This window comes from Pipistrellus kuhlii, unplaced genomic scaffold (genome assembly GCF_014108245.1).
Source record: "Pipistrellus kuhlii isolate mPipKuh1 unplaced genomic scaffold, mPipKuh1.p scaffold_m20_p_17, whole genome shotgun sequence".
In the NCBI taxonomy this organism is placed as follows: Eukaryota; Metazoa; Chordata; class Mammalia; order Chiroptera; family Vespertilionidae; genus Pipistrellus; species Pipistrellus kuhlii.
Genome location: NW_023425482.1, coordinates 26,129,982 through 26,145,826, shown reverse-complemented (window position 1 = coordinate 26,145,826; position 15,845 = coordinate 26,129,982). Strand labels below are relative to the sequence as shown.

Here is a 15,845-nt window from a genome sequence, read left to right as displayed (position 1 = left end):
ATAGCCCTCTCTCCAGATGCAATCACTGCGCTAGCTGTGTGTCCTTCAAGGTCCTCTAGGCACACCTACAGGTGCTCCTGTCTGCGCCCAACTGCTTCCCAGACATGGCCCACAGGCAGAGCCGCAGCCGAAGGGTTACCTGCCTGAGGAGCGTGCCCCGGAGTGAGTGTGAGTGGGCAAGTGGTGGGAGGTTTCAGTTCTCACGTGATTTGTGCTTAAAGCAGCCACTCTCCCTAAGTCAGGCGGGCCCTTCCTGTGGGACCTGAGCAGGGAGGCGGTACAGAGGCTAGGGGGCTCGATGTGCTCGGTCCTCAGTGACTCAGGGCCCGAGCCCAAGAAGACGCCTCTTGGGCCTGCACCGTCCCTGGGGTTTTCCACTTGCTCATCTTCCAAGTTGTTCCAAGTCAGTATCTACACATCGGCGTCGCTCTGAGCGCTCACTGCCAGCTACCGCACAGCACGAATGCTGGGCCGGTCTTTGAAAAGAGCTCTACTTTCACACCACAAAGAAAAATGTCACCATTCCAAACTAAGAACAGATGTACAAACCAAGAATATAACATTTTATTCATTTCCAGATTATGTATTACAAGCATATACATATATGCAGGTCATATATAAAACGAAGAACAAACCGTAGAGAGGTTTTGGTCTGAAGGGACACCTTTAATTCTGAGCTCGTGGTCAGGAATCTCCCCCGCGCTGGTGGCAGCGGGATCAGAGCCAGGAGCCCCTCTTCCCCACTGTACTTACGAGGCGTTACGTACGGCAGTCACTGTGTCCGCGACGGGACACCAGGAGCAGACAAAAGAACCACAGCACAGTGAACTAATAGAAATATTTGTTTTTCTGCATTGTCCTCCAGATAGTCTCCTTTAAAACTAAGAGTCGGGTCCAGGGTCTATCCCTTGAGTTGCACTCCAGTTATTGCTGAGGGGGAAAGAGAGGCATCAGTTGGAGTTATCAGACAGAGATGGTCCACGCCCGGTCCCCTAGCTCCGGCACGGAGGGCTGAGCTGCGCGAAGTGCACACGATAGCAGCAGCAGGCAGGGAGCGCTGCCATCGTGTCAGAGGAGAGCGCCACGGGCTGAGAAAGAGTTCAATGGGCCCTGGCCAGTTTCCTCAGTGGTTAGTGTTGGCCTGGGCATCAAAGGGTCAAGGGTTCGATTCCCAGTCAAGAGCACATACCTCAGTTGCAGTTTGATGCCCAGCACTGGTCGGGCATGTGCAGGAGGCAACCAATTGAGGTGGCTCTCTCACATCGATGACTCTGCCCCCTCCCCGCTCCCTTCTCCCTTCCTTTCACTCTAAAGCATATCCTCCGGTGAGCGTTGTTTAAATAGAGATTTGATGGGGTGCCTGTGACTCCCTGCACCCCGAACCCCAGGAGGGCAGGATCACCTGTGGAGGGAGGAGCACAGCAGAAGCCTTCCCAGGCTCATGCCTGACTCTGTGCTGACGGAGGGGAAGACTTAGGTCTTGGGATGGAAAGGCGCCCCGTTCTCCATGTCAACGCAGAGGCCGTGCAGCTGCCCCAGGACGTGGCCTCCGACCCACCGCCGGGCCCTCCTGGGGCCTCGGTGCTTACCTTCCCCTTGTTCTGCACCGGGAGGTAGAGCTTGAACTCCGCTGGCAGCTCGTCTTCTGAGTACAGCCTGTCTGAGAAGTAAACCCGGCGGATGCGGCAGTTGGCGTGGATCTGTGGGCGCCAGGCTTATTTGAGAAACTCAACGGGACCGTCCTTCCTCATCTCCCGGTCCTCCTAGAGCTCCCACCCGCGGGGCTGCCGCGCGGCATCCCCCGGCGTGTCCCGCTTGGCCTGGGGCGGGTTCGGACAAGAGGGGGTTTGCTCGCCACAGTCTCCGCTATCTCTATCAGAACCCCTGCGCTTGGGGGCCTGATCCAGGGACAGAGCACCCCGTCCCACGGGGCTCCATCCGGAAAGGGCCTGGCACCTGCACTCGCAGCGTCTCGATGTAGTTGGTGCCGTACGCCCGCCGTGTGAAGTCGGACAGGTTGAACTGGATCTGGTTCCAGCCGTCATCCAGCCGCATGGGCATGGTGCAGATGAAGGGCTTGACCCGCGTGGTGCTCTGGTAGTTACTTGCCCGAAATCGCCGGCGCACATTTTTGTCATCGAGGACCTGTGAGATGGAGACAGGAGTCACGCCCCCTCCGCCCTGGAAGAAGCTGGCAATCTGTAAGGCAAGGCCCTGAACGTCCACCGCCCTGGTGCCCGGGGCTGAGGCCCACGGAGGACGAACAGGCCGGACATAGGTCACTCTGGATGCAGACGGTCTGGAAGGAGCAAGTGTATCTCATTTGTTGCCAGGACAACACCAGCTGCTTATGACAAATGGCACCCCCACCCAGCAGGCTCTCAGGCCATAGAATGACTTCATAAACATTCTTCCCTTGGGAAATAAAAATATAGAAACAGCATGGCCGGTGTGGCTTAGTGGTTGAGCGTGGACCCATGAACCACAGGAGGTCCTGGTTCAATTCCCAGTCAGGACACATGCCCGGTTACAGGCTTGATCCCCCATAGGGGCGTGCAGGAGGCAGCCACTAGGATAGAGACCAACAATAACCCAGTATTTAAATGGGTACTCCCCAAATGAACACTGTTCTAACTCACAAGTTTTGAAATCTTATTGCTATGGTTAAATTTACCGTTTCTTTAAAAACTCGGCATTAAATTATGATTACTAATACCAGATATATTTACGGCTCAGGCAGAAAAGGAGGCACTGCCCTACAGGCTGATGGGACACCTCTCTGGCACAGCCACAAGTATGTACGTTCACGTGCACACACTCACCTGTACTTCAAAAGTAAAATATTTCTTCAGGTTTTTAATAATCATGACGAGGAATGGAAGTTTAATTCCCAACGTCTTCTTCGGGTCTGCAGGACACGTGATGTACGTGGTGCTGAGGAGAAGGAAATGCCAATGAACACACTGCTGGCCTTTCCCTCTGTGTATGCACAGCAGCAACCCGCAGCCGAAGAGGTGAAGCGAAAGGCAGATCCACAAGTTCCAGATTCACCCGCCAATGAAGCCCTCGCCCCTTAGTCAGCTAATGCTTTAAGAAAAAGCTGGGCTCTGGCCCTGGCCAGGTGGCTCAGCTGGTTAGAGCATTATCCCTCCTGAACACCTAAGGACTGAGGGTTTGATTTCTGGGTAGGAATCTTGGGTTGCAGGTTCGATTCCCAGTCGGAGCGTATACAGGAAGCAACTGATTGATGGTTCTTTCTCTCTCTCTCCCCCCCCCCCTTCCTCTCTCTCTAAAAATCAGTAAGAACATATTCTTGAGTAATTAAAAAAAAAAATGCTGGACTCTGAAACAAAAGCTCAATAGGACTAGACACCAACAATAAAATACCTGAGAAGCAAAACCAGACGTGGATCTGAGGCAGTGCTTCCAATAAGAGCTCTACTTCTGGTCCAAGAGAACCAAAAAAATGATGGAAAGCCAAAACTAAGACCATTTTGGCACCAAAGCCCACAGTGGCCACCCCCAACACACACACACCTTGGTTAAATATTAATAATATCTAATACTTGCACAGCGCTTAACACGTGCTAAGCAGATTCTAAGTGTTTTATCCACATTTACTCATTTAATCTGCACAAAGATATACTGCTGTTATCCCCATTTCACAGATGAGGAAACAAAGGCCAAGGAGACGGAGTAACTTGCCAAGGTAAACTCTAAGTAGCAGAGCTGGACTCCCACCAGGTGGCCCGACCAGGCAGCCTATGCCTTCACCTCCATGAGGTACGGCCTCCTTGGGGTCCAGTGTCTCTAGGAAAATGGAGTCCCACCTACCTGACATTTGTTCCTTCAATCTCCAGCACCAGGGACTGGATGTCGTTATCAGTGATTCTTTTGATGTGACCATTCCGCACCTATAAGGGAGAAAATTAAACTGGTTAGGACTGAAATATTTGGCAACAACTTTAAGATTTTGAAGGGTGAATGGGATCACTTACAAAAAACCACAGTGGCCCAGGGTGAATAACACGGAAGTCTGTGACATGCTATGTTGACGCTTGTGTGTAAGTAAACCATGTTATTACTGCTATACAGGGTCCCTTCGACCACCACAGGAGTCACAGGGAACTCAGCAACCTATAAATCAGGATAAATGTCTTCCCAAAGAAATCAACCCCATTCACTCAGCTGACATTTAATGAGCTCCTGCTATGCGTTAGAACATTCCAGTTCATTCTCTCACTTAATCCTTCCCACAGCAAAAAAAAACACAAGCAGGTGGCATTGTGTCCTCTTTGCCATGCGGACATCGACACCCAGGAGTGCAGATGGTCGCTCCTAGGTCAGAGGTCAGGATGCCCACCGGGCCGGCCACTGCCCACGCTGCAGAAAGGCGGGGTTGAGCGTCCGTCCCTGAGGTGGGGCAACCGGAACCTGAGAGCGCTACTCCCCCAGGTTTACTCCTGCTTCCTTATCTTCTCTTCCCTTAGTTCCTACTTTTTCAAGCACGAAAGCAAGTCCCTCGATGGCCCACACAGATGCTTCATCGGCGTTTCCAGCCCACGCTGACCTCTCTGACTTGTTTTCCTGGCTCAGAGAGGCCACACTACACAATTCAGCTCTTCATCCTACGTTGTTTTGTACTGTTTGCTGCATATATAGGAGGTATATGAGGGGAAGGAATCAATATTCCATACAGGTGCCTCCTCTCAAAATATTTAGGAAAGAAGAATTACCTTCAAGCAATCAACTCTTAAGCACCGAGTATGGACAGAGCAGAGATGTGCAAAGATATCTCAGAGACAGGGCTGGACGGCTAGGGCTGAATATGTTACCACATGAAAAAGACCAGGACTCATCAGAAAGACAAAGGCGGTCTTTCCTAGGGACAGCGACGATGGGCTGTTTGTCGAATTCACCGATTGTTCATTTGCTTCCCAGTGGATTCACACAAGGGAGAGAACACAGTGTCCAGTCTGTCTGATAGTTGTGTTTTTCTCTTTCTTTTTTGTTAATCCTCACTTAAGGATATTTTTTTCCCCATTGATTTTAAGAGAGAGTGGAATGAAGGAGGAGAGAGACAGAGAGAGACAGAGAGAGAGTGAGAGAGACACATTGATCAGTTGCCTCCAGTAAGCACCCCAACCAGACCTGGGCAAAGAACCTGCAACCAAGGTGCATGCCCTTGTCCAGAATTGAACCGCTGACCCTTCAGTCCACGGGCCAACGATCTAACCACCGAACCGAACCAGCCAGGGATAATAGTTGTCTTTTTCAACATAGGTTATTAATAATACGCCATCCTATTTTTAAACACCAGTCTCTGAGCTCTGTTACTGTGAACTTGATCCACTCATGGTTGCTTGGCATTCCTCAGGTGACATCTGATATCACTGGCCATCTTTTTCTACAAATTGCAACTGAGCCTTATCTTCTCAAAAACGTGTAAACTCAGGGGTAGGGACCAAGCATTAAGCATCATTTGTATCTTCCACAATGCTCAGTACTGTGCTGGGCATACAGTAAGTGCTGACTTCTGGACTGTGTCACTCCGAGAGCTGGCACATGTGAATAGTTTCAAGAAGGATTTTAAAACATTCCTGGATAACATACCCACACGGCCTATGACAGGAAGCCAGAGATCCCGGGTGCATCACACCACGGAGCCCAGGAGGCTGCCAGCGGAACGCTTCCCCACAAATCACCTCTTAGTGCCCACGTCAGAGACAGACTGCTGGGTGGACAGCCCCAGATCTCTGCCAATGTGGCATTTCTTGGTTCTCAAGACACAAATGCCACATTGAAGTGCTTCTCAAACAAAACCGCTGACATCCAGGGCCCTCCTGCTTCGGATTCTAGGCCGTTTTCCAAGGGAGATTAAGAGCACCAAGGCCTGGATCTGTGTAGCATGTGCCAGCACTGCCCACCTCATTCCCCGCAGGAACCCTAGCTGCTGGCCCAGGCTGCAGGGGAAAAGCAGGCAGTGTCGGAGGACTACGTTAGGACATTTCTAATCAGGTGATCATGGCTGGCAGTATTCCAACAAGATGCAAACACCAATTCTGTAGCATACTGCTAATTACTCCCTGTGATCTAGCTTCATTCTTACCTTAAAAGATACGTACTAAGGCAACATTCAAACAGATGATTAAGTTGAAAGGATTAAGTATTTACTGCCGCTGGGCTACTACGGCTGGAGTGAAAATTGTTGCAATTTATCCAACATTGTTTGAGAGCGCTGGCCTCAGATCTCACCTCCCCCAGGCCTTCAGCTCCAGACAGCCTTCACAGGGGGAGCCCAGGGCGGGAGCACTGGGCAGGAGCAGTGGGGAAGCTGCCTCTATCCATCTCCTTTCCAGCAGGCGACTTCCCTGGAGCAAAGCTGACCGTTCGGTTTCCACAGAGGAAAACAATGCCTCACACTGCGAGCAGAACCGCAGGCCGGAAGCCCAGCAGACTCTGCATGGGCACCTGTACGGGCATCCTCTGCTGCTGCCAGCACAGCTTTTAGGGCGACTTTCAATGTCTTCCTAGAGAGAACTTCCTTTCAGCCACAGCAACAACCACATCGCAAACTTACTTCTTACAAAATTAATTAATGTGGCCCCCAAACAAGAGAACTCGGAGGAACCAAGGCAGCTTTTGTGAAGGAATGCCTATCGGTCTGAGAGTTTTAGCCTGGCTGGTGGTGAGACAAGCTAAGAAGAGTTTTGCCCAAGGAGCAAGCTCAGGCCTCAAAGAAGAAAAACAAGCTGCCAGCGCTACGAAATCAAATTGTGTTGATCTGTTAGTGAATTATGATTCCCCTCTTATTTAAGTTCAGGGCTGCAAATACAAACTCATGTGAACAAAACAGGGGAGGGTGACGGAGGCGCAATTAATCAGAGAGAGAGATGAGCTCTTAGAAGTTGCCAAGCCTCTTCTCTAGGCTCGGAAACGTGGATGGGAAGGGGAATGAGTGAGGGGCAAGCTCCTAGCCCCCTGGCAATCTGGTTCCTGGATACTGCGAGGTCTTCCAGGAAGCAACCCCTCCCCAGTCCCGCTTCTGACAAACACCGATAACAGGACGTCAACTTCCTTTTCTTAGGCTTCCAGGGCAGAGGTCGCCAGGCAGACGGGCTTTGAAATGAAGATAAGATGAACCGTCAGCATTTACTGCTCCTGGTGGAAGCGGGTTTTCTTTTCCTTCCCTCTCTAAATCAGAAAGTGCCCATTATCTGTGACATGAATTCTTTTTTATTTTATAACACATCCCCACTATCCAACTGCGGCCTACACGTGTTTTATTCCCTCCAAAATAAATAACTAGATAAATAAAGCCAGTCTCACATTGGCTACAAGTTCCTGAGCTCCCCTCGCTGAGCTGGAGGCACTTCCGGAGCCTCGGAACCCAGGCTACTGACAGCGGCCACCGGGAAGGCACCATCAGGCCCTTCTTGCAATCACTCTCCCAGCTTTCCATCGTTGCTGGGGCAACTAATAAGCAACACTGACTTAAGCCCCAGGGAGGGGGGTCAGGCTGAGGGGGAAATACTACGGGAGGAAGCTGGCAGACGTTCTGTATTTCTACAGGTGCGTTAAAAATACCACGGGAGTGGTTTCCATTTCCTACCCCCACCCGTTTCTTCTCTCTCTTTTTTCCCCTGGTTCCACCCACTTATCCTGGCAGACAGCTGAGCCCCCAGCCATCTGCTATCCTAGTCTTAACGACACAGGTTCCAATTTACAGTAAGCCATTAGCGCCGGCCGTTTCGGCAGAGCCAGCTGCTCGGGGAAAGCGGACGGAGGGAGACCTCTGTGGGGCGAGCTGGGCATAGCTCCGACGCACGGCCTCGGCTTCCCAGACCCCCGTGGGTCACTTCGCAGGGTAATCAGACAGCAGCCAGGCAACTCAGAGCGCCCACAACAAACCCTTAGCTAAGGAAGGGCAGCGGTGTGCACTGTGAGCCAGTAGCTTTGTAACGGCGCCCCCACAGGGCAGGTGTAACTAAAACCAGGTCTTCGCCAATTTCAGGAAAGCTGTTACTCAGGACCATGAAGAACACCATCACACCCACCCAGGGAGAGTCTGAAAAGTTTCCCTACCTTCATGTCCAAATGCTGTCAATCCCACTACTGGAAATTGCATCAGTTTAATGTCGACCAACAAGATTCACTCCTTACAAGCTGGGGCGTGGGAGTTTTTCTGGAGATTCATTCACTTTTTTACTTAGGAACAGGAATGGGAACCTAATCCCTTCCAGCTGAGAGAGCCAGGTGAGAGGAGAGAGACGGAGAAGCCTATGGATTAACACTCCTACCTACCAGGCTTTTAGGATATCACCAGGAAGGACTGGGAATGAGGTTTTACACACACAGTATGTGGGAACAAACCTCCTGGTATTTTCTTTACAAACCAAAGTAAAGTTTCCAGTACACACAGGAGTCCTTTAGACAATGCAACACTTACAAGGCCCAGAAATTAAGGAAACCTTAAGAAACCCCTAATTTCTCCTAAACTCTTGGATTGAAAAACTGCAAAGCTTATTAGAAAGCTTCCAGTCTAGCCAGGAATACAGATCTTGAGAAGCTAATTTCCAGTGTGACTGAGGGCTCTGGCCGGTAGCTCAGTTGGTTAGAGCATCATCCCAATACACCAGGATTCTGGGGTCGATCTCCAGTCAGGCACATGCGAGAAGCAATGGAAGTGCCCTAGCTGGTTTGGCTCAGAGTATTGGCATGTGGACTGAGGGGTCCCAGGTTCAGTTCCAGTCTAGGGCATGTGTTAGATTGTGGGCTTGATCTCCAGTGAGGAGCATTCGATCAATGATTCTCTCTCATCATTGATGTTTCTCTCTCTCCCCCTTCTTCTCTGAAATCAATAAAAGTATATATTTTTAAAAAGCAATGGAAGAATGCATAAGTAAGTGGAACAACAAATCGATATTTCTCCCTCAAAACATTAAAAATTAAAAAGAAAAATCAAGCGTGATTGAGTATGAAGAAAAGGAAGAAGGGGATGGAGATGAACCCCAGGGGGTGCTGGTAAGCTGTGACCGAGAGACTGAAGAAGAGGTGGAGGCACAGGTCCCAGCAGAGGGACCAGCAAACACAAAGGCTTGAATGAAGGTGTGAGAGAACAGGGCTCTTTCAGTTCAGCAGGTTCAGTAGGCGGGAGCCAGGGCCGGTGAGCCCAGGACAGGTGAGCCTGGAGAACAGGTAAGCAGGCACTAGCCCAGTGGTCAGCAAACTCATTAGTCAACAGAGCCAAATATCAACAGGACAACGATTGGAATTTCTTTTGAGAGTCAAATTTGTTAAACTTAAACTATATAGGTAGGTGCATTGCTATTAACTTAATTAGGGTACTCCTAAGCTGGCCTTTGCTAAAAACTCAAGGGGCCAAAGAGCTGCCTGTGACTCAAGAGCCGCAGTTTGCCGACCACGGGGATTAAATTACCATATTTTTCGGACCATAAGACGCTCCGGACCATAAGACGCACCAGTTTTTAGAGAAGGGAAATGAAGAAAAAAAGATTCTGAAACAAATAGTGTCCTAAAATATTTTATGTGCATTAAAACCCAACATCACAGTCATAAACACATGTAATCAACCCTGTAAAGTAAACAGCAGCATTTAGAACCATTTTAGAGCCGGGCAAGCACACAGAGACCACACAGAGCCGGGCAAGTAAAAAAACTTTTTTTTTAAAGTATATGTGTAGGCTATATTTGGACCATAAGACGCAGGGACTTTCCCCCCCCCCTTCTGGGGGGGGAAAAAGTGCGTCTTATGGTCCGAAAAATACGGTATGTATTCTAATTTCAGAAACCTGGGCTTCCTCTTCCTCAGCATCTGAATATTGAGCTCCAATATAAACCTTTTTACTCCTGTGGAAACCCCTTAGCTTCCTGCCCTATTTAATACTGTATGCCGTAACTGTTGCTAAGCATTTCATATGCATCTTCCTTTAATCTCCATAACCACGAGAGCGGTGGCATTGCTGTGAGATGAGAAAACTGAGTAGTTAAGCACTTGCCCAAGGTCACAGAGCAGAGGACCTGAGACAGAGCCAGGCCACAAATCCAAGGTGCCTGACCACACTCAGCACTGGGGTTCAAGGTCAGAGACTATTTCTCCCTTTAGGAACTGGTAGTCTGGAGGGAGATACCCCACATCTGCTCTCAATGAAATAATGTTAAAGTTCAGATTTGAAGGATGAGAAGGGAGAGGGATACAAATGTAACCACACCCACAAACGTGGAGTTTGCGAATTCGCGGGGATTTTGAATGACATTCACTCCTCACATTCGTAAGGAGACACAGAGCCTAAACAAAAACAAACCTAATTTTTCCAAGATGATTCTTCTTTGTATATATGTATATATTTATTGATTTCAGAGAGGAAGGAGATGGAGAGAGATGTAGAAACATCAACGATGAGAAACATCCATCGTCTGCCTCCTGCACGCCCCCTACTGGAGATCAAGCCTACAACCTGGGCATGTGCCCTTCACCAGAATCGAACCAGGGACCCTCCAGTCCACAGACCGACACTCTATCCACGGAACCAAACTGGCCAGGGAATATTCTTGGCAGAAAACAAATCACAGGAATTCTCTCTCCATAAACTAGGGAAGGAAAATAGTAAAATTTTGTAAAATAAAAATAATAATTGAAAATATGCACTGAGAGCCAATATGATGTACCTATTGGCAAAGGTTGGGATCATTTTGTTGTTGTTAATCTTCTCCCAGGGTATTTTTTCCATTGATTTTTAGAGGAAGGGAGGGGAAGAGACACAAGAGAAAAATATCAATGTAAGAGAAACATTGATTTGTTGCCCCCACACACATATCAACCCGGAACCAGAGCTGGAACCTACAACCGAGGTATGTGCTGGAATCGAACCAGAGACCCTCCAGTCGAGGACAACGCTCTAACCACGGACCCAAATGGCGAGGGCCTGGTCATTTCTTGATCAATGTGAACAGTCCTTTCTTTTCTCCATCAAGTTTGCCCTCATCCCCAGCAGGGAAAATACTTAATTCTGTATCTCCTCAAATCTACACAATGCCTGTCACCTGGCTGTTGTTCAATAAATCTTTGATAAGTTTTATTTATTTTTATAAATAGTTGAAAGGTTCTTTCAATTCCCAGGGTTCTCTGGACCAAACTGGATTCCCAACACGTGCGGAGGACTTTATAGGATAGCTAAGAGAAGGCACACATATAACAAAGCCTGTGAGTCTCCAAAATTCTCTTTTTCTCCCTTTCCTTCCCTTGCCCCAGGGAAGAATCTTGCTTAAAATGAGTGTTCTTCTAGTTTTCTTTGCCAAAATTGACTCCATGTACTCTACCAGTCGATCTACCAATGTTTTCACATGTGTTTATGTCATCAGGGTACCATCGACCTCTAGTGGCGTTGTTAAGGGACAGGTGCGCCATGGTTACTTTGCTTCTGTTTCACATGTAAACATGTTGACTAGTAAAAAGCTGCATTAGAAAAATGACTACCGAAGATCAAGCTCAGAAGGGTTAAAATGGGCAACTCTAACCCAAGTTTCACCTCACAGAGCAGCTGAGGTCCCGAGCACTGAATTCTCTCAGTATAAGCTCTGACCTGTCCTGAAAACCTCTCCTCCTCCATCATGTCCCACTTTCTATCTCCGCTGCCTGATACCGGCACTTGGTTACAATCCCAAGTTCAACAGGCACACAAGGCCACTCCCCGTAACTAAGTCCAGTCACAGCGGAGAAGCCCTACAAAGTTCCCCCCGTTTCCTGGTACCCTCACTGCGGGTTCTCTTCACAGTGTGTGTGTGTGTGTGTGTGTGTGTGTGTGTATGTGTGTGTGTGTGTGTATTAATATATATTTTATTGATTTTTTTAGAGAGAAAGGGAGAGATATAGAGAATTAGAGACATCAATGAGAGAGAAACGTCAATCAGCTGCCTCCTGCACACCTCCTGCTGGAAATGTGCCCACAACCAAGGTACTTGCCCTTGACGGGAATCGAACCTGGGACGCTCTATCCTCTGAGCCAAACCGGTTTCGGCCAGAGCGAATATTTTATTCCAAAGTGAACAAAAGCACGCACTGAAAACCTTAGTGACTTGGGAACAGGGTATGGAACTGCTTTCCTGAGCCACACATCAGCTCTCGACTGTGGAGCCATCATGTGGAAGGGCAGCGCTGGTCCGATTCCCCTTTACGCACAAGGCCCCAAACTCCTTCTATCCCCGCCTTTCAGCACCGTATGAAAAGGACAGTGGGAGCCGCCACCTGGAGGCTGCTTGCAGAACGCAGGACTCCCATGGCAACAGGCAGAAGGCGGTCCAGTTCCCTCCCCCCCTCTATGCGGCCCGAAAAGCTCACCAAAAGGTCGTTCTGAGATGAGCCCCAAAGTTCTTGGCTTCATCACCAATAAACTTCTTGCTCAGATTATTCCAATTCATTCTCCCCTGAGGAGAGCGGCACTGGTAGATCCTAAGTGACCAGCCTTCCCGCCCATAGTAGAGTGCCAACCTGAACTTCTTTAAATATTTTAATTTTTACAGAGGAAGAGAGAGGGTTAGAGAGTTAGAAACATCGATGAGAGACAAACATCGATCAGCTGCCTCCTGCACCCCCTCCCCCCCACTGGAGATGTGCCTGCAACCAAGGTACATGCCCTTGACCGGAATGGAACCTGGGACCCTTCAGTCTGCAGGCCGACACTCTATCCACTGAGCCAAGCCGGGTAGGGCCAATGTTAACTTCTAGAAAAGGACACAGCCCTGGCTGGCTTGGCTCGGTGAGAGAGTGTCAGCCTATGGACTGAGAAGTCCTGGGTTCGATCCCGGTCAGGGGCGCCTGCTAGGATTGCAGGTTCGATCCCCAGTGTGGGGCATTCGGGAGGCAGCCGATCGGTGATTCTCTCTCATCATTGATGTTCCTACCTCTCTCCCTCTCCTTCTCCCTCTGTCTTCCTCTCTGAAATCAATAAAAACATTAAAAGAAAAAAAGAAGAAAAGGGTTCAGCTAGCTGACTGTTAGGGAACTTGCATGAGACATGAAATATCAAGGTAACAAAATGCAGACCAACTCTCAGGCTGCCAGACACACACGCCCTACGCCACCATCTCCAAAGAGTGGACGGGGCCATTGCCGCCTGGGGTCGGGGTCAGGGCCAGGGCCGTCCTGTAGACGCCTGGAGAAGGACCACCAGGCTGGGACGGGGCTGTGAGCTCATGCATGCAGACACGACTGGATCACCACTCTGCCATTTCCCGCCGGAGAAGCCAGGCACCCAGGGGAGGCAGGGCACCCCCCCCCCCCAGGCCCTCCGTTTGGAGCAGGTGCCACAGTCCCACATGCTTGGCATCAGCAGAAGGGAGAGCAGGAGGGGGAACAAGCGAGTGAAGCCCAAACAGAGCTGGTTCTGGAACAAAGGCTCCGTGTCTGGCGCCCAGCTCACCGCCTGGCACCAGGCAGGGTGTCAGCATATATCTGATAAAAATCCGTCAACAGCAGCTGCTTTCATCTGTGCGTTTCCAACAAGTGTGTCCGCCTTTCGTGCCCTGAGAGCCACTGTCGACCCCGCCGTGTATAGATGGGGGCACCCAGGCGCCGAGGAATGGACCGACCGAGGCAAGACTGCGGCGCGGAACCACCGACCTAACCACACACCTCGGCCCCCGGGACACCCGGGCCCCGGACCCTCCCATCCATATGGACCCCCGGCTTACACGACGCCCCACCCTACCATCCCTCAACCCCCGGCCTGGCCTCCCCCAGGCCCCAACCCGACACCACTCCCCGCCCCCTGCAGCCCGCCCCGCCGCCCCTTACCTTCTTTTTAATTCATTTTTATTATTGATTGATTTATTGATTATTGATTGATTATTGATTGATCGCCCCTCACCTTCTTGTCCCAGATCTGCAGCGGCTTGCTGCCGATGCTGTAGAGGATGGAGAGGAAGCCGCTCTGGAACGTGTTCTTGAACATCTCGCAGGCGGCCTTCTCCGCGGCCGCGCCGGGGCGCCCGGGACGCGGGCCCCAAAGCGGCGCCGGTGACGCAGGGGGGCCGGCCCCGGCTCGGACAAGGGGCGCCGAGGGACTGACCTCGAGGGGTCCGCAGCCACCTACACACCTGGACTCGAGGCGCCGCGTCCGTCCGGGAGCGTCTGCTCTGCCCAGAACGAAGCCGGCCCGGGGCGGAAACCACAGCAACTGCCGCCCGCGCCGCGCTCCGCGCCTTAAATGGAGGCGACGCGCCGCCCGGCGCTCGGCGTGGATTCCTCCGCCCGCGTGAGCCCGCCCCCGCGGAGCGCGGGGCCAATCCCGTGGCGGGATCGAGGACTTCCGGTTCCTTCCGCCCTGAAGCCCCGCCCTAGACCCGCCTCCTCGCGAGGAGAACGCCTTTTGCCAAGGGACTATTTTCCCCCCCCCATCATCTCAGAGCCTCTGGAGAGCGTAAGGAGACGTGACGATAGAATGTGTTTCCGACACTTGCGCGCTGTCATGGGAACCTGGAGGGGGTGGGGTCAGAGGGCGTGAGGACAAGGCGCGCCCCCTGAGCAGAGAGGAGGTGGTACAAGCGCCGAAGAGAAGTGGGATGAGTGCTCACCTGGAACCCTGGGATGCCAAGTAAGCTTGTTGGCTGAGCACAAGCTGAGGGTAAAGCAGCTAACCTGTGCTGAGCAGTAACTCCATTGCTTCATTGCTTTGTTAGCAGGGGTGCTATGAGTACATGCCACATATACATGGATATGGGGGATGCAGTCAAAGCAGTGCTCTGAGGAAAATATATTGCCTTAAATGCACCATCATCATCATCATCATCATCATCATCATCATTAGCAAACAAGAAAACCTGAACATTCAGATAAAAGCAGAACTTAATCAGAATGAAACAAAATAAAATCGAGTTGGTTGCGTTGAATAACAGCTGATGTTTTTGTTTTTAAAAAAAATCAATACTGCCGAAACCGGTTTGGCTCGGATAGAGCATCAGCCTGCTGACTGAAGGGTCCCAGATTCGATTCCAGTCAAGGGCATGTACCTTGGTTGCGGGCACATCCCCAGTAGGAGGTGTGCAGGAGGCAGCTGGTCAATGTTTCTAGCTCTCTATCCTTCTCCCCTTCCTCTCTGTAAAAAAATCAATAAAATATATATTTTTAAAAATCAATACTCAGCACAGTTTTTTGTTTTTTTTTTTAAGACATAAAATAAGCTATAGTATTTTGTGTGGGGAAGATATCTGAAATGGTGGAGATCACCCACTAAGCATCGACTTAAAATATTATACTCCATGCCCAGGACTGTGCTAGGTATTGCGGCTGACAGGGAGTTTGCAGCTAACTTCATCCTCATAACAGCTAATAATAGCTAACATCAACTGAGTATTTGTTATGTGCCGGGCACTATACTAAGCGCCTCAGCCTTTAATCATTTAATCCTCACAGCAACCCTGTGAACAACTGAGCCAGAATTTCCAGACATTGGGGGTGGGGGGGGGTGGGGAGAGACATGGATTGTATTACAGTAAAACATCAAAACATTTTATATGAAACTGTTATTTTTTAATTATTTCTGGGGACTCTGTATACTTTAGGCCAGTGAACAATTTGTCCCTTGATGGTTATTTAATGTCTCAAAATATCCTAGGAGGAAAGGGGCTTAAGTGCCCTGAACAGATAGCTCCGTCCATGAACAGGCTGATGGGGGAAATGGAAGTGCCTGCTTCTCCTAACGACTCCTCCTCAGTGAGTGTCCGCACGCGCTGTGTTCAGTTCTTCCTTCTGTTAGGGTTCACAGTTTATTAGAGATCACAAGCCTTGGCTGCAGTAAAGATTATTTGGTGAAAGGGTTGGAGAACAC

At 50.2% G+C, this 15,845-nt stretch overlaps 1 protein-coding gene across 1 annotated transcript; it reads right to left on the bottom strand.

Moving 5' to 3' along the window:
- Nucleotides 1–542: 542 nt before the first annotated feature.
- CFAP20 (cilia and flagella associated protein 20) lies at nt 543–14,229 on the bottom strand. The gene is made up of 6 exons (XM_036440487.2): nt 13,887–14,229; nt 3,835–3,914; nt 2,823–2,934; nt 1,957–2,145; nt 1,590–1,700; nt 543–930 (listed from the first exon to the last, which is right to left on the bottom strand). Exons 1-6 carry the CDS (start codon nt 13,968–13,970, stop codon nt 925–927), a joined length of 582 nt encoding a protein of 193 aa, XP_036296380.1. The 5' UTR covers nt 13,971–14,229; the 3' UTR covers nt 543–924.
- Between the last annotated feature and the right edge of the window lie 1,616 nt (nt 14,230–15,845).

Coding starts and splice junctions, on each gene's coding strand:
- CFAP20 (XM_036440487.2), bottom strand. CDS start 13,970: ATGTTCAAGAACACGTTCCAGAGCGGCTTCCTCTCCATCCTCTACAGC. Junction 3,915..13,886: donor TGCAGATCTGGGACAAGAAG/GTGAGGGGCGAT, acceptor TCTCCCTTATAG/GTGCGGAATGGTCACATCAA. Junction 1,701..1,956: donor TCGAGACGCTGCGAGTGCAG/GTGCCAGGCCCT, acceptor TGGCGCCCACAG/ATCCACGCCAACTGCCGCAT.